The following is an 18,066-nucleotide window of genomic DNA, read 5'->3' as shown; positions in this document are numbered from 1 at the left end:
TTATACCTCAAGATTGGAATTTAGCACATACTGTCTTGGATCATCCTTATTTGAATGTGATTTCCTCCCTCAATAGCAGTAAGCTTTGCAAGAGGGAACATGTCCTACTTACATTTGTAATTTCAGTGCCACCACACCAAATCTCACGTAAAAATATTTGATGCACCAAATTGAAGATAACTGGCTTACTTTTAGTGCTCATTCTAATGCAAAAAAAAGTCTTTTCCCTAAAAAAATTCAAAAAAGGGAAACAAAGAAATTGTATATAACTATGTCCATCACCCTCTTTTCATGCTTTTTTGTCCTGTGCAGATTTTCCCAAAGATGAGTTTTAAAAGCAATGAAGTCAGAGCTTGTACTGGCAGAAGCCCACAGTGACCTGTTGGCTGTTACTACAGGGTTGCTAAAACACTGCTGTGAATGTCATTAGTGCGCTTGGTAAAAATGACTGCTCTTCTCCTTCCACGCATGTGTTCAGGTTACACTTTTCCATCACCTAGGAAGTTAGTGGAATGCCCACATCACTGGTTTGGGTCAATAGGATGTATGCTCATGTGCCATATGTCACATCCAGGCCGAAGCCTTAGGTAACAGTGTGTGACCTACTCCTTCCCCTTGTTGAGGTGCTCATGAAAGCAGGGTTCGGGATGGAGCTGGCATGGAGCCTGGGTCCCTGAGGGACTAGGAAGTGTTGGACGTACAGCATGAGTGAGCAAAAGCTTTGATTTGTTAAGCCGGGGTGACTTGGGGGGTTGGCTGTGATCGCAAGAAATATAGTCTAACCTGATTAACACACATGAGCTCTTTTCAGTTGTCCGGATCAGATTTGTAGGATTCCATGCCCAAAAGCAAAGGACACAGTCACACCCGGAAGACCCAATGTAGAAGATGTGATGCATTCCTATACATGTCTCAGTCCACAGGGCTATAACTTAGTCTTCTCTCTTGCTCATCACCTTTTAAGATTAAATAAGGTAAAACATCACTCACAGTTTTAAATTAATCACTCCTTTTCCCTCAAGATGCCCTACAGTTAGGTTTGGTTTAGAGGATTTGGGTCTCTTTTAAATATAACCCAACCCGTCCAAATGGATCATGAAGGACTGCTGGTGAGTCAGATAATAATATTCACTTCACCGGATAGACGGGGCTTCTGAGGTGTGACTCCTCCACCTGGAAAGCCCCACGGATGTGATTTCCTGCCATTATTTTAAGAGGTGCTAATGGATGCTACTTTTCTCGCTTTGGTCTTTGAGCTCTCTTGCTTGTCCTTTGTGAAGTTGCCCGAGTCTTTTCCTTATCCCTTTGGTTTCATTATGTCCTGCAGTTATTCTGCCTGTTGAGATCCCTGGATTACTCCCCTCAGACCCTTGACTCAACTTCTACATGATTTTGCAAGTCTTCCCTCATGCACTGGTGTGATTTTTCAAAGTCTGGGGCAACCTGATCAGCATTTGGTAGGTGGTTTGACCCTAAGAGTTCATGGCTATTTAGCATTTCCAGAAGGAAGGAGATTAGAGAACATGATGCATAGGTGCTGATAGAAAATCAATACATATCAGAGGGGACAGAGAGGTTCATGGAGTCAGATGCTGGCTGACATCCCACAGAATAACGAGGAAATAGAAATGCATTTTTTTAAATCTGAAGTCTCAAGATGAGAAATGTTAGGAATAATATGGCATGCTTACCAGATACCACTGCTTTGTAAAAAGAGGATCATTCATGTTGATATCGATCTCGTTGATGTCTCTATACCCCCGTTTCTTTCTATCAAATCCTTCTTGCTGCAAGGCCATCTTTACCTGGAATGACAATATTGGCATATTACCTGAATATCCACCCGAACAACTTCTTCTGGAATTCATTTCCATGAATTCAAATTCCATTTGCACACAGGTATTTTTTCCTCTGTGGAAGCCAGGTTCATCTCATGTACACTCTACACTCCATGATTATTTTCTGAAAACATTTGCTTCTGACTGTGCTGAATAAATTGGCTTGATGGCTCAAAGTGAGTTTCCTTAAAATGGGTATTTGATAGAGAAAAGTACTCTCACGGAAGATAAGGGGGTAGGGGTTGTTAAGGAAAAGAAAACGAAACAACACTTCTATTAAGTAAAGAAGGTTGATGTGGATTCAGGGAGGGAGAGAGAGTTAGAACTGCAGGGACCATTTTTCTGGAGGGCTTTCCAGCCTTTACGTTTGTTGAGAGGATTGTGTTATCACATTTGGGAATCAGCCAAAACTGAAATCAAGTCAAATCAAACCAAACACAAATGCAAACATAAACCCAAACCAAAAGAACGCCTGCGTGGAGAGCCAGCCAGTTCATAGCAAAGCTCTAGAGGGTAAGTGAAGGATCTTTGAAAAGAAAGGGCTGTCCTGGCAATGGCAGCGCTACAATTTTTGTTTCCAAAATTGGAACCCCAAGCCCTTGGATGAAATGAAACTTAGGAACTGAATTATTCAAGCAGGCTCCCGGCAACAGTTAGACTTTGTCCCATTCATGAAATTCTCTTCACTTGGGCATCACGGATTTATCATCCAGGGGCTGTGGCTCGTCTCTGAACATCTACAGACTAAGGGGCCATGCAAATGTAGAAAAGGGTGTGCGCTACATACTGGTTCTTTATTTTTTTAAGAGAGAGCGAGCACATGTGTGAGCGAGTGTTGGGGTGGTAAAGGGAGTAAGGGGTAAAGGGAGAGGGAGAGAGAATCTTAAGCAGGCTCTCTACCCAGTGCAGAACTCGACTGGTGGCTTGATCTCGCAACACTGAGAACATGATCTGAAGCAAAATCGAGAGTTGGACACTTAAAGGACTGAGCCACCCAGGTGCCTCTGATTTTTTTAACGATACTTTGCTGCCCAACATCATTTCTTCTTTTCTCAAGTATTCCTAGTGCATTTGGAGGATTACCTGGTGTCCACTAGGTTCTGTGTTGGGAATGAAATTTGAGACACCTATCTGCAAAGAAACTGCAGGCTCTCTCTGCCTCAGAGGTGTCCAGGTGGGTATGGATTTGAACCCTGGGAAAGGGAAGTGAGAGTAGAAGGAAGCCTTGAAGGTTATTTATCTCAGAGGTTCAATCACCAGACTTGCCCTATAAAAGGTCCTTGGGGACAGTTCCACAACCTGGAAGCTTCCCCAAGACCAATCCTTCAGCCTCCCACTGATTGTGAGTTCCCTATACCATTCCAAGAAAATCCCTTTTGCTTAAGTAATTCAGAATCTGTTTGTGTTACTTGCACTTGAGAACTTTGATATGGGAGCAAGGAAGTCAAGAGGATCCAAGTCAACAGTAATGGCAGGGAGGGAAGCATGAAGAGTCCACAAATGTGTCTGGAGACCTCCCCTTCCTAGCTGTCCTATAATGGGCAGGAATGTTGTGGGAGAGTGGTTCCTTACTTTGCTCTACACACTGACACAGGCAGACCAGGGAATCATTTGCCAGAAAAACTCTAATTCTAGCAGAAACTCTGTATGTGTAGAAAAGAAGTGGTTTATGTGGCATTTTCTCTGTTCTTTGGAGGTATCTCAACAACAGATATAGACTGTGGCACATAGCAAATGTTTGAGAGCATTGCGATGGATGGAGAGTCTTATAATGGCAAAAATCTAGACACAACTAGTGTCCATTAGATGGAGATAAATTATGATTCAAATATTCATATACTTATATGTATATGGTATATAATATGTATATATATATATACACACACGTATATATACACACATATCTTCTGTATAGACACACACATACACACATATATCTTCTGGGAAACAGATGCCAAGATGAGATTAAATGTGCAAGGCTTTTATTAGGAGAGAAAATGAAAGAAACTGCTATGTAAGCTTGACCCCATAAAAGAGAAAGTTAAAAAGGTGGGGCAAAAGTTTCCTCAACGGCTCTATAGCATAAGGAAGGTTTGGCAGGTCTTTTGGGGCTTCAAAGTCGGCTGTCAGAAAAACCCTGTGTCTCCCAGGGACGAGCCTGCCTCAGTGCCCCTGCTGTGCTCAGTCACTGGCTAGAGCTGCCTAGGAAGCATGGCCTCTTGCCAACACAGTGACAGATTTCAGAGTGCAGCAGCTGGGGTCCTTGGTCAATTATTCTCCCGGAAGTCAGAGATGTACGCTGCGTGTTCTCACAGCTGCCACACAACAGACAGATAGATCTATCTAGACACATATACACACCTGTATGTAAAGAGCCACACACACCCCCCTTAAAACTTTTCTTTTACTTGGGAAGCAAGTGTTCAAGGAAGCACAGCAGGAGTGTCACTTTCAATTGGGAAGGAGCCTGAATTCAGCCATCGCCTCTTTCTGTAGTGGTCCTGAGCAAGACCTTCATCTGCACTACTCATTGGTGGTAAGCCTTGCTTCCACTGAGGGATTCCCATCATACTGGATTTGTTGTCATGACTGACTTTGTTAAAGCAGCACCGTTCTTTCGCGAGGGTCTTTGCTAAGCAGGAGCAGCTGCCCTGTGGATGCTTGAAAACTCCCCTCTGGAGCTTCTTCTCAGCAGCAGAAAAACAAGAAGACTCACATCAGATGTCATCTTTTTAGATAACAGGGCAGGAATGGCTGTGACAATAGCACTCCAAACTCAATTAGCCTGAGTGCAGTCTAATGAAAAGACTTTAAATCCATTTCCATAAAATTAATTTTTAATTCCATAAATTAGGTTTTAATGGAGACCAGCAATGCTTTGGAATGCTGTGCTCTCTCTTGACATCACCCCTCCTTGCAACCCAGAAGTGCTGAAGCATGACGTAGGTGTCTGTAATCTTGTCATCTAGTGTCACTAAAAATTAAAAATCCTAAGACTGCGAGCATTTCTGAGCCTTTTAGTTTATCTTCATGTCCTTAATGAAGATCACAGTTATAATTCTAAGAGAGAGAACATCTTTTAAACATATATTTTTACTTGTTACACACAAATAACTGGAGAATAGCTTTTTTTCCCCCCTCACAATGATACCATGGAATATCATAAATTGCTTTAATCTTCCTGGGTTCTTTTTCAATGCTAATTTGCATTTAAACCTAATTTTTACATAAAAGTAACTGAACTATAGATAAAATTATGTATTCTTTCTTCACGAAGTATCTTACCTTAGGAATTTTAATATGTTGCTCCACGGCTCTCATAACTTAATTTTTAATAGCTACCTGAATATCCCATAGAATAATGTACCATAATTTACCCAATGATTCCCCTCTTACTGGTCATTTGGATTGTTTTCTATTATAAATGAAATTACCATTAGCAGAAAGATGAGATTATAAACTATTTTTAAAGACCTCTGGAGAAGACTTTAGTGTTATAATCCTATGTGTGATAAAGCTGTTAATATCAGAAAAGTATTTCCTAGTTCACAATCCTTCCTCATATTATAACTAAAAGGTCACTTCTATTCTCTCTTCTTCCTGCTCTGAATTGTAACCTTTCACTCAAGATACCTTTCATTACCACTTTGATGTGGCACCAGTGCCATGTAACTGAACCATAGCTTCTTGCCTTCTTGAACAATAATGCACAGTTAGCTTAGGTATTTTAGACTGCTCATGCAAATTGGTCTATTGATCTGAACATTTATATAAATGGAAAACATAAGAAAGCAGGAATGTTTGTTACTGGGAATTATCTTAGAAACAAACAGATGGATATTCTGCAATTCTTGTTCAACTTTTAAGTCTTAGCTTGACACATGCGTATAGAACAATTTTTACTTAAAGAAACTCCTCCCACTCCCTTTCCTCTTGTAGTCCTTCTTGTCAATTAAGAATTTTCAGTCAAAAAAAAAAAAAAAGGAATTTTCAGTCAACAAATGTTTTCGTGCATCTACAATATACCAGTTACAGACCATTCTAGAAGAAGGCAGATACTATCCCTGCACATTTGCATTCTATTTTACAAGTTTTGCTAACAAGGTAATTTTGCTACATAGAATCTTCTCAACAAGACTGTGGAGAGGGTATAGTTACAGCTGAGGAAAGGACTTTAAGCAGCCATTGTTCAGCGGTTGAAAACATGGCGGAGTCACACATGCTGACCAATTCTAAATGCTATGTACTTTCCACTAAGCCACATTGCTCCTCCCTAAAGCACAGAACACAGTCAACCTTCCAGTATCTGGGACAGCTTAACCGTAAATGTAACTCTCCAAGGATCAGGGCCTGGATCACTTCCTGCTGGGCTGATAATTAAACAGCTGCTAATTAGCATTGACTGTGTGGGGCAGGAGAGGGGCGGGGAGAAAGAGGAGCACTATGGGAAACCTGCCTCCAAAGGGCGAAACAAGTTAGCTTGGAGCGAGCACAAGAAAAGAAGCATAAAACACAGAACCAACATGTTGGCGAAAATACTGAAGTTCTATGCCTATGATGTTGTAGATTAGTTTACAACATTATTTTCTCTTTTTTAAAGATTTTATTTATTTATTTGACAGAGAGAGAGATCACAAATAGGCAGAGAGGCAGGCAGAGAGAGAGAGGGGAAGCAGGCTCACCGCCGAGCAGAGAGTCTGATGCAGGGCTTGATCCCAGGACTCTGGGATCATGACCTGAGCCGAAGGCAGAGGCTTTAACCCACTGAGCCACCCAGGTGCCCCAACACCATTATTTTCTGTACCACCAAGAATTATTTTTTTTACCACTTTCATGAGTTTAACTACATCCCCATGAAAGATATATTGAAGGCTTAACCTCTGATACCTCAAAATGTGACCCTATTTGGGAAAAGAGTTGTTGCTGATGTAATTAGTTAAGATGAAGTGGTGCTGGAGGAAGATGGAGCCCTAAAACAACATGGCTGGTGTTCTCATGAGAAAAAGACACACATAGAAGAAAAATGCCATAGGAAGACCTACAGACACAGAGAGTGAAGCCATGTGAAGAGGGAGAAGGCAGAGGTTGGAGTTATTCTACTACAAGCCAAGGAACTTGTGGATCTACCAGAAGCTGGAAGAGACAAGGAGAGATCCACTCCTAGAGATTTCAGAGGGAGTATGGCATGCCAACACCATAACTTCAGACTTCAGGCCTCCAGAACTGTGAGAGAATTAATTTTTGTAGGGTTGGGCCTCCCAGATTTTGGTATTTTGTTATGGAAACTGATACAACCACTAAGAATTAAACTAATTCAGCCCTAGGAAATTACTACAGCTCCTGAGAATTAAACTCTGTCATAGTGCTTCCTTCTCATTTGTAAACTTTATTTTGTACATGAAGTGGTCTTATAGTTCCATTTGGACAAAGATTTCATGAACCCTATGTAATGTTTGCAAAAAACAAACAAAAAAAAATAAAGAGGGAAAATGTTGGGAAATAAATTGGTTAGGATGTTTCTTTTTTTTTTTTTTTAAGATTTTATTTATTTATTTGAAAGAGAGATCGCAAGTAGGCAGAGAGGCAGGCAGAGAGAGAGGGAGAAGCAGGCTCCTTGCTGAGCAGAGAGCCTGGTGTGCGGCTGGATCCCAGGACCCTGAGATCGTGACCTGAGCCGAAGGCAAAGGCTTAACCCACTGCCCAGGTGCCCGGTTAGGATGTTTCTAAATTGTTGCACATTTAGGGGCACCTGGGTGGCCCATTTGGTTAAATGCCTGCTCAGGTCATAATCGCAGGGTCCTGGGATGGAGCCCTTCCCTGCATTGGGCTCCCTGTTAAAAGGTGAGTCTGCTTCTCTTTCTTCCTCTGCCTGCCGCTCTGCTTGTGTGCTCTCTCTCTCTGTGTCATATTTGACAGAGATATTCAGAGATATTTGACAGAGACAGATAAAAAAAATCTTTAAAAAAACCTGTTTCACATTTGGAATCTAACTCAGAATATTCCACGTCTGTGTTTTCCTATACCACATCATCCTTTGTGCCATCAAGCGTGTTGGTGATCAACATTTCTTGAAAGAGTGCTCTGCTATTGTCTCCAGGAGTTTCCTCTAAGTAGGCAACACCTATCTGGCATATTTTGATGCACCAGCCCAAGATAATACAATTTTTGTCACTCTAGTCATTTGCTGTGAGCGGTTGTAAGAAGCATCAAAATCCATGCATTTTCAAATGGATGATGTGTGATCATTTTTGCTTTTCTACATTTGCTGATGGCAAACTTTTGAGCAGTTAACAAAGTGGAACTCCTCTGAGTTTGCTCCACCCCAGGATTGGAACCCCTAATAAGGGGATTGGGGGAGACTCCTCCAAGGGAGACGTGAGGTTTTTCAGAAAGATCTCTGGATGGGAAGTCAGGAGCTCTGGATTGTGGTTGCCACAGATGAGGGTTGGAGACAGGCATTTGCCCCTGCTAACTCTGCATCTTTGAGCATAACAGTGCTATTTCTGAGATCCGTTTCCTTACCACAGAATGGGCATACCTCCTTCTGAGGGTTGATTTGAAGAATGAGTGTGGTCACCTGCTGTGGAACGGCTGTGAAACACAGTTCCTGTCACACAGGACATGTCCACAGACATCTATTCCCTTCCCGGTCCTGATGTCAGCTGTCCTCTACCTGGAGTGCCCATTGAGTCACCTGGAGAAATCTAGCAACCCCCACATGCAAGCCACACTTGGACCATGTCAGATTCTTCAGGGGATTCCAACCTGCCTCAAGGTTGACACTGTCTTAGAGCCAATTTTCTTCCTCTGTCAAAAGCCTATTTCTACCTCTCAGAACTGTGATGAGGCCCTGGTGGGATCCAGGTTTTGAGACCCTCACTTGGTAGCAAGATCTGCAGATAAGAAGCCTTGCAGCCATCCTCTGAAGATGTCAGCCCCAGGTGAGGAGACAAGAAGATGTCTACTACCCCTTAGCCTCCAGCTCTCCTGGTGCCTGTCCTGCCCTCCATCTTGGTTCTGTCTCTGGGGAAGGACAGGGTGGGATTGGACCTCTCCATCTCTCTTTGGGCTGGACATCAGAATCCTCTGGATGAATTGCTTCTTTAATTAAATAAAACTTGTTTTCAAGCAAAGAAATAGGAAAGAAGACAAGAAAAATGTAATTCTTTCCCCACTTCCTGAGAATCCCTGTTGATGTTAAAAAAAAAAAAAAAAAAGAAGAAGAAGAAGAAGAAGAAAGTTAACATGTTCACAGTTAGAAAATTAAAGTAGTCCAGAAAGTTATATAATGGGAAGGGAACATTTATCCTCCTCTTCCTTCCTTGCTCTCAAATAGCTCTCTCCTCAAAGGTGACCACTCTTCATAACTTCTCGTGAGTCCTTCCAGAAAATGCTTATTTGTATGCACTCATACACATATATAAAGAGGAGGTTTTTAAAAAAGGAGTATATTTAGCATGATTCTTTTATAGTGTGGTAGATTGAATGTTCCCGCCAAAATCTATGTCTCCCCAACTATATATGCCCCCGAATTATATGCTCATGTCCTAATCCCTGGAACTAGTGAATGGGATTTCAATTGGAAAAAGGGGATTTGCAGTTGTAATTAAAGATCTTGAGACGAGACTATTCTGGATTATTGGGGAGGGGGGAGGCTCTCAATCCAATGACACATGTCCAGTGACCAGCGTCCTTTCAAGAGACACACCGGGAAGAGACACGAACAGAGGCAAGCAGAAGGCCACGTGAGATATAGGTGGAGTGAAGCAGCCACAGAACAAGATTGCTGGTGGCTGCTAGAAGCTGTAAGAGGTCGAGAATGCCTCTCCCCTAGAGACCCAGAGGAGCTCAGCCCTGCTGATGCCTTGATTTTGGACTTCCATCCTCCAGAACTGTGAGAGAATAAGAAGTTGTTTCAAGCCACCAAGTTTATGCTAATTTGTTATGGTAGTCATAGGAAACTGATGCAGTGTCATAAATTTGAAGGAGAGATTTATATATGTATATATTTACATGCACGTATACAATACTGATGGATAATAGCCATATATTTTTTGAAAGATTTATTTTATTTGGGAGGAGAGAGAGAGAAGGAGCATTACGTGGGAGAGGCAGAGAGAGTTCCAAGTAGATTCCACGCTGAGCAGGACGCCAGTCTAGGGGCTCAATCTCAAGACCCTGAGATCATGACCTAAGCTCAAACCAAGAGTCTGATGCTTAACCGACTGAGCCACCCAGGTGTCCCTATCCATATGTTTAATATCTACATATAGGTGTATTTTATAATATGTAACCAGTGGATTTACCTACATGTGATAATATCTATATGCTATATGTATGATGCCTATGTATACATCATACATACATATGTATGATGTATTAGGTTATAATACCTGTACCTATTGTAATATAGATAGGACATCTGGTAGTATCTCTTTTAAATTAACTACAAAAGGATCAAGAAACATACGCCATTCTTAATGAAAACTCATTCTCTTTAACAGATGCACATTATTTTATCGTGTGGTTAAAGCAAATTTAATGACCTTGTCAGCTGTTAAAGGATACTCTTGCTGCATATTTTGTTGCTGTTTTGCTGTTCTACTAAACATTGCTGTGAGTATCTTCACAAACGTGCATGTGCGCCCTGGTGAGGTTTTTTCAAGGATAAATTATAAGCAGCGGGATTGCGGATTACGCTATGATTTTAAATTTCCATAGGGCAATTATTGACAGATGCCCTCCGGAAAGTTTGCACCAAACTGCATACTCACTAATAACGCATAAGAGTTTAGGGAACTTTTGAAAAATATGGCTCTCAGACACCTTAAGGTGGCTACTCTGATCACCCACGTACTTGTTCTGGGTGGGAAGCCAAGGTCCTGAAGGCTGGCTGGCTGCACAATCCCCTGGGGAGTTTGTGAAATGAGTCACTGGGCGTGGGCTTGGCCTCAGTATCTCTTAAAACTTTCCAGGTACTTGATTCCTAAGCTGGGGTTGAGAAACTCTGTGCTGGGGGATCCTCTGCACCTCCCTTGTCTCTCTTGTCCCCGTTCTGACAAGCTCAGGTAGGGGAACGAAATCAAACCAGATACGAGCGAAGGACAGAGTACCTAAACACAACAACGTCAAGGACTCTCTCTGCAAGAGAAGAAATTCACATCCATAAGAAAATACATTCCATTTACTCGCTAAAAAATCATGTCTCCCTATTCGGCTAGTACGAGCTGGGAGGGGCGGGGCCAGCAGGCTGCGGTGGGCTGGTGTTGGGGGTGCGTGGGCAGGCACAAGAGGACAGCGTTTTCCAAGGAATGTGGATCTCCTGTTTATCACAGGCCTCCTAATTTGCACAATAAATCACTTAGCTTTTATTATGGGCTGAGGACTCACCTACAGCCCCCACCCCCAAATAGGTTAAACCAAAACAAAAATAGCTATTCCAGAAACATCATGCCCAATACGTGTTAGCTAGAACACCTGCGGGGGGTGCTTGAAAATCAGACCACATGGGACGCAGGATTAAGGCTGAAGTCAGAAGTCCCCACTGGCTCCTGGCCTAATCGTCCTCCCTGGTGTCAGTCTCCTGTGGAGGGGAGAGGACCTGAGGGCTTTTGGATGTGTGCTTACAGAGTCAGGGCCAACGGGGACAAGCTCTGTTTTTCCTCTCATGAGATGCCAGAGGCACACGGGGAGGGGTGGGGGAGGGGGGGCTTTCCCTTCAAGCTCTGAGCTGCTGGGGCAGGGGAGTTTAAGTGGATTGGGCTGCGCTTCATCTCCTGGAAAGGACGCTACAGTTTTCCTTCTATTTAGGCAGAATATTGACTTCAACTTAGTAGAAAATGCTGTGGTAAAAGAGACAGGGTAGCATGGTGGATGGGAACTTGATCTTTGGGGCCCCCGGACCTAAGTTACAGGTGCTGATGCACCTGCTGTTGACCAGCTGTGAGATCTCCCTCGAGCTACTGGACCTATTTAAGGCTCAGTTTGCTCACCTGTAAAATGGAGATGATACCTGATACCAACTAACATTTATTGCAGACTGACTGTAAGCATTTCAGGTACAGCATTTCAGCTGTTTTTCACAGCAACCTTGTGGGGTCTTAGGAATGAAGGCAGGAAAGAGTAAGTGTATTGTGAGTCACACAGGTAGCCAGGGGTAGAGCCATGGTTCGTACCTGTTCTGAGCTGAATTGTGTCCAGTGAAGAATTTGCATGATGATGTTCTCACCCCCAGTACCTTGGAATGTGATTGTATTTGGAGATAGTGTCTTTAAAGAGGTCATTAAATTAAAATGAGGTCATTAAGGTGAGCCTTAATCTCATATGACTGGTGTCCCATTATAAAAAAGAAGAAATTTAGATACAGACACACAGAGGGAAATGCTGTGAAGATACAAGGTCAAGACAGCCATCTCCAAGCCAAGGAGAGAGTCCTTGAGCAGATCCTTCCCTCTTGGCTAACCCTGCCGACCCCTTGATCTTGGACTTCTAGCTCTAGAACTGTGAGGCATACATTTCTGTTGTTTAAGTCCTCATTCTGTGATACTTGGTTATGGAAGCCCTCAGAAATTTATAGGAGACCCTAGCAATCTGGTTGTATAGTCTGCATGCTTCCCTACTGGGCCATGTTGCTTCTCTGCTCCCACTTCATAATTTGGATTATGGGGAAAATAAAATGAGATTATGTATAGAGACCCTCGGCCCAGAGTATATACTCAATAAATGCCTGCATTTGCTTCTATCCTTATTGCCAATGTTAAAATATTTCAGGTCCTGTGGAAAGGCAGTGGGATGGTACTTTCCTAAGCAACCTGGGCCCCTTTGATTCATTCTTACTGTTCTTAGCTAGTTAAAGGCAGATGAAACATTGCAAGAGAAACCAGCTAGAGCCCATTCCCATGAGGGTCCTGAATGTGGAAGACCCCCCTACAGGGGCTCCACACATTTTTGACTTCACTGTTCCAAGGTAGTGTGTCATCTCAGTGTTTGAACGGATGAACGGAACACAGCTCATCATACAAGAGACCCAGAAAGGCCATTGCTGGGGGTGATGTGGGAGATTACAGAGTAGAGCAACCACTCCTAAACTCAGATTCTCTAGCTCATCTGCTTTGCCACCCACTGCTGGCCTTGGTTGTCAAGATCCAAACAGGGATCTAGAGAGGAGAGGAGGCTGGATGGAAGGATGTGACACAAGAAGGCCAGTTGCTGGAGGGGCAGAGCAGGCAGGAGTCTGGCTGCTTAATTTCCCTCTTGAGCATTCAGGGATGCCTTTTTGGAAAGCCCAGTTACAAGCGAATCACAGGGCTTAACTTTTCAAAGAATAGGGAGTTAAGCCACAATTATGGCTGAATGTGCTGTATTGATTGCCCTCATTTAGGGAGGTTTGGCCATCTTGCAAGAATGAAGACAATCAATTGAGGAAAGAGGATATGGCTGCATGCCACTGGTCACTGTTTCTGTTATTGCATCTCAGTGACAAGAGATTAACAAATTGCTGTCTATCATCTAAAGCACTATATATAAGATATACCATGAGATAAGTCAGTGTAATTAAAGAGGAATCAGAAGTTGTTTCTAGCTGAGCAAAGTGAGCTTTGGGAATGCCTTTAGAAGGTAAAATTCCAGCTCCCATGTTGGTTGGAATGTGTGTATTGGGTTTGGGGTTGTGCTTTAGCATGATCTCGATCTTCCACTTGTTCCTGTTTCCAGGATGGAGGAGGAATGGCATGGGTTGGATTTAGGGGACTGTATAAGGAAAAGGATATTAAAAGTTGTTAAGTACTATGCTATGTGCTGAGGAAGGGATGGTTAGATTGGGGTATGCTTTGGAGGACAATTTCCCAGGGATACCAAGGGTCCCAAGGACCCGTAAACTCTGTCCTTGGCCAAAATGACATGGTCCTCTCAAGGAGGTTCTTTTGAGAGATGAGCATGGAAAAGAAGCAAAGCAAGGCTGTTGCTTTACTATATCGATAGCTTTGGCCGTACTCACAGTGTAGTCAAAGAGAGCCTGCCTGAGCCATGTGGATGGCTCTTTCCTATTGCAGGTGAACAGAAGTGTTCACCTGGTGTAAAGGAGGTGGTTTCTGGGAGGACAAATGAAACAAGGGGAGGAGTGAGATGAAGGCTCTGCCCCTGTCCATTCCAGCCATGGCCCAAACAGTGTCCTCCCACCTGACTAACCCACCCAGCACTCCACCTTTTTGGGAAGGCACCTGGAGGTGAAAGTGAAGAGAAGCCAGCAGGACCCATGGCCCAGCTGGGTATGAATGGCTCTGGAGCAACACAAGAATGTAGCTTCCTAAACCTTTGTCTCCAACAAAACCTCCACCATGGTGCTGGTGCCTGGTGTGCTTCTGCTGGTGAAACAGAGGAGGATGCTGAGTGAGGATGTGTCTGGGCTGCTTAGTCACCACCATGTTCTGGTGGTAGGGTTCAATAATGTGCTTCTGGAAGGAATGGGTGAATCTGACTGAAATATGCAATGAAGGCTCACAAATTATCCTGTCTTTGGCTTGGTTTGGTCCTGTGGATCAGTTACCTTCACTCTTTCCATGACTGCATAGTGCAGTCATGGTGCCCCAGTCCCAGCAGCTGCTTCATAAATGTGCATGGGGGAAGGAGGGGATGGGTGGAGGTTGAGAATGACTTGATCCAAAGTCACAACTCTACCAAGTGCTAAAGGCCAGGCCCCAAATGCAGTACACTGCAGTGAACAAACACTACATTTGGAGTCAGAAAGCTCCGGGGTTCAGGTCCTGGGTTGATTTGCTCCTTATTTGTGTGTGTTCTGAAGTGGGTCCCTCAGCTTCTCTGGATGGCATTTTCTTCCTCTGGAGCAGGGATCAGCAAATCTAGCTTGCTGTCTGTTTTTGTAAATACTGTTTGTTGGACACAGCTGTGCTCACCCGTTCACGTGCTGCCTCTGGCTGCTATCACACTCCAAGGGCGACTTGAGTAATTGCAGCTGAGACCATATGGCTCACAACACATTTGCTCTCTGGCCCTTTACAGAAGAAGTTGGTTGACCTCTAATGTATAGCATGGAGATGATGGAATTCTGTATTGTATAAGGCTTCACAGTGAGGATCACGTGCGATAATCTTCCTTTGTGGGGAACTCTGAGGCATACTGTGAGTATTATTGTCTATAATTATGATGAATAATATGGCTATGGAATCCATCTCCTCTGTGAAGGAAGAAGCAGGGGAAGAATTTTGAGTCGTGGTATAAATGGTGTGATTTGAGGGCCCTAGAGAAAGCTTCCAGGGACCCAGATCACTTCCCCTAAGCACCTGCACACTGACTGAGTTTCAGCCATGAAGAGTTAAGCTTGAAATCGAAGCCTTCATTACCCATGTTGATTATTTCTCTACTTGAAAAGATTTGGAAAATGAGTCCTCTGGGACCGGCGACACATCCAGGTGTTACCATTTACCAACACTTATGCATGAACTCCTTCATTAGATGGTTTTTTTCTCCGTGAAGCTGGTGGAAATTTGTGCAGGCAAGGAATGGGAGTTTATGAAAAAGGTAATTTTGAAACTCTTGGGCAGTTTCCAGGGCTCAGAATTGGGCGCCACCAGAAGGTGTAGGATTATGACAAAGGAGGCGAGAGGGCGTGGTGAAAAAAACCTCCCGAAATTGTTTGCTTCTAGACGTTCTTAATGCCTGACATGTCTGCAGTACGGAGGGACACACTTACCATTTATGTGCTATGACAAAGGTGGCAGTATTGTTTCATTGTGAGTTTCCAGCAGGGGAGAAAACCCAAGAGCTGCCTGCTACCGAATACAAATGGAGCCTTGAAAATTCGTAGTCTCCTTTTCTTTCACGAGCTCTGATGAAGGTTTGATTTTTGGATTGGAACAATAGACTAAAGAGTTAAAGAAGAGCAAAGATCCACTTCCTCTGTTCTTCCTTCCTAAAGGGTATCTATTTTTCATCTTCCTCAAAGGTTAGCCCCTTTGTCAACAGCGATACCTTGCCAATTCCTTCCTCCTCTTGGTATTTCATTAGTTGCCAATGGAGCAATCCCAGGTTGACAGGGTGGCAAAGAAAATGTGTGTTGAAATTGCACTTGGCATAGGTCAGAAATATTCAGGGGGTGGTGACTGTATCCCCTTCACCAGGCAACTAGAGTGTAATTCATACGTCAAGCCAAGCAGCCCACGAATGACAAAACACCAACAAGGAATAAAGGTCAGAGCAATTGATTCCTAATAAACTTCAGCTTATGCATAGAGCACCTAGCGATAGGGTGTTAACAAGACTCAGCACAGCGATGCAGAACAAACGAAGAAAATAGAACATCGACTTTGCAATAGTGTTCTTGGAAGGTACAGGACCAACATGTGCTTAGATCTGCCCTTCTGACAAATGCAAGGAGAAAACAGTTTTCATTCTGCAGGATCTTTGTTTTCTTGGTGGCTTAAAACAACACGAATGCATTCTCTTATGGTGCTGGAGGTCAGGAGTCTAAAAGCAAGATGTCCACAGGGTTGCACTCTTCCAGGGGCTCCAGGAGAGGATCCATTTCCTTGTCTTTTCTGCATTCCACAGGCTGCCTGCATTTCGTGGCTCATGGCCTTCTTCTTCTGGCTTCAAAGTCTGCAACAGCGGGTCACAAACTCTTCTCCATGGTGTCACTCTGACTTCCTGTGCTGCTGCCCTGCTAGGAGAACTCTGTGTTGACATTGGACCCACCCTGATAATCAGGGATACTCTCCCTACCTTAAAGTCAGCTGTTTGCCACTTTACGCCTTGACACATGCTCATGACATACTTGAAGCTTCTAGAGATTAGGACATGGACATCTTTGGGGGCCATTGTTCTCCCTACCACATGGAGCAAGGCAGCTAATAGTCATGCTAGAATATGGGGTTGATGATTGATTAATTGTCCAATGAAAATATCTCTGCAGGGATGAAGGAATTTGATGGACATACAGAGTACCCAGTGAAGGCCCACTACCATGAAGAGCAGGGCCACCAGTCCAACCAGTGTTAAAAATAGAAGGATCTGCTACCAAGCACTAAATCAGCTAAGCTGCAGAGATAACATGTTCTGTGGTCCGTCTTTGTGATGTCCTGGAAACAAGATAAACTTTTGGTGAAAAATCTGATATTCACCATCCTCAGGCTCTGCCTCACTGTGTACATTTTAGTTCAGAAAAAAAGGTCTCTATGAACCACAGAGAAAGCTGTTGTGTATCCCTCTCCCACACTCAACCTCAGCTGTCCCCAGCCAATACTTCTTTTCCATTTTTGCTGAGACACTTCCATTCCCCAAATGCACAATTGGCAGAAGGGAGAGACTGGTGGTGGCTTGTTTCATTGTGGGAGCCATAAATCACAAGAGGAGGAGCGCCATTTGTGTAAGTAGAAGCAGAAAGAACTCTGGTGGTGGTATATCCAGCAGATGGCAGTTTTCAGCCACTTCATTTGTTCAGAGTGTCAGAAAAATATGTAGCGGGCGTGGGGAGAGTCCATCTTAATGCTGCGAGTCTTTGCCACACTGGGAACTTGGTAAAGAACTGTGCACTTCCAGCACTGTATCTGAGAAGGCAGTTAAAGTAATAGGCAGAACCGAGAACAACCCAAAAGTGAGTCAGGAGATCAACATTTGTGTTCTACCTACTGTTGCTGCAATCACAAATTATCCCAAGACATGGTAGCTTGAAGCAACACTTCAGGATGCTTACAGATCCTGTGGGTCAGGAATTCGAAGATATGGTTTGTCTCTGCAACATTATTTCTGGGGCCTCAATGCAAAAGAACCAATGGCCGGGTGTGACTCAAGAGCTGAGAACTACGTAAGATGTAAAGATTATCATTATGGAGTTAGGAGCTTGGGATAGATCTGGCCAAAAGAACAACGTTATTTCATCAGCCCTATACATGGGTGCCTTGCCCATTTCCTCTCCTCAACCAGAGAACGGTCGGCAGGACAGAGGTTCCAATAGGTAAATGGCCTTTGTTCTCCCCAGTGGCCAAGTTTTAGTCTTCTCTTTAGTAATGAGCACCATGCCTTTCTGTAGAATGCAACAGTGCTTTAGCCCGGAATTCAAGGCACCAGCGTATCCTTAGCCCATCTGTCTAACTTACATCTGCATGCCACAGCCCTTCCACCACAATCCTGCCAGGCTAGTCTACTTACTGACCCTCATGGGTGCCCATAGTGCCTCCTGCCCAGGGCACTTACACTCAAATCTTAATGTTTTTGT

At 43.6% G+C, this 18,066-nt stretch overlaps 1 protein-coding gene across 2 annotated transcripts in view; it reads right to left on the bottom strand.

Moving 5' to 3' along the window:
- Positions 1–18,066, bottom strand: part of LOC111141692 (proprotein convertase subtilisin/kexin type 2) — a 260,865-nt gene that overhangs the window by 126,092 nt on the left and 116,707 nt on the right. For both annotated transcript variants that reach the window (XM_022494453.1, XM_022494454.1), the window contains one exon: positions 1,692–1,805. In XM_022494453.1, coding sequence (XP_022350161.1) covers positions 1,692–1,805 — 114 coding nt within the window. The remainder of the gene's footprint in view (positions 1–1,691; positions 1,806–18,066) is intronic.

The sequence above is a fragment of the Enhydra lutris genome, unplaced genomic scaffold (genome assembly GCF_002288905.1).
Source record: "Enhydra lutris kenyoni isolate GAN:26980312 unplaced genomic scaffold, ASM228890v2 scaffoldscaffold6, whole genome shotgun sequence".
Classification (NCBI taxonomy): Eukaryota; Metazoa; Chordata; class Mammalia; order Carnivora; family Mustelidae; genus Enhydra; species Enhydra lutris.
This window is presented reverse-complemented; position numbering and strand designations above follow the sequence as displayed.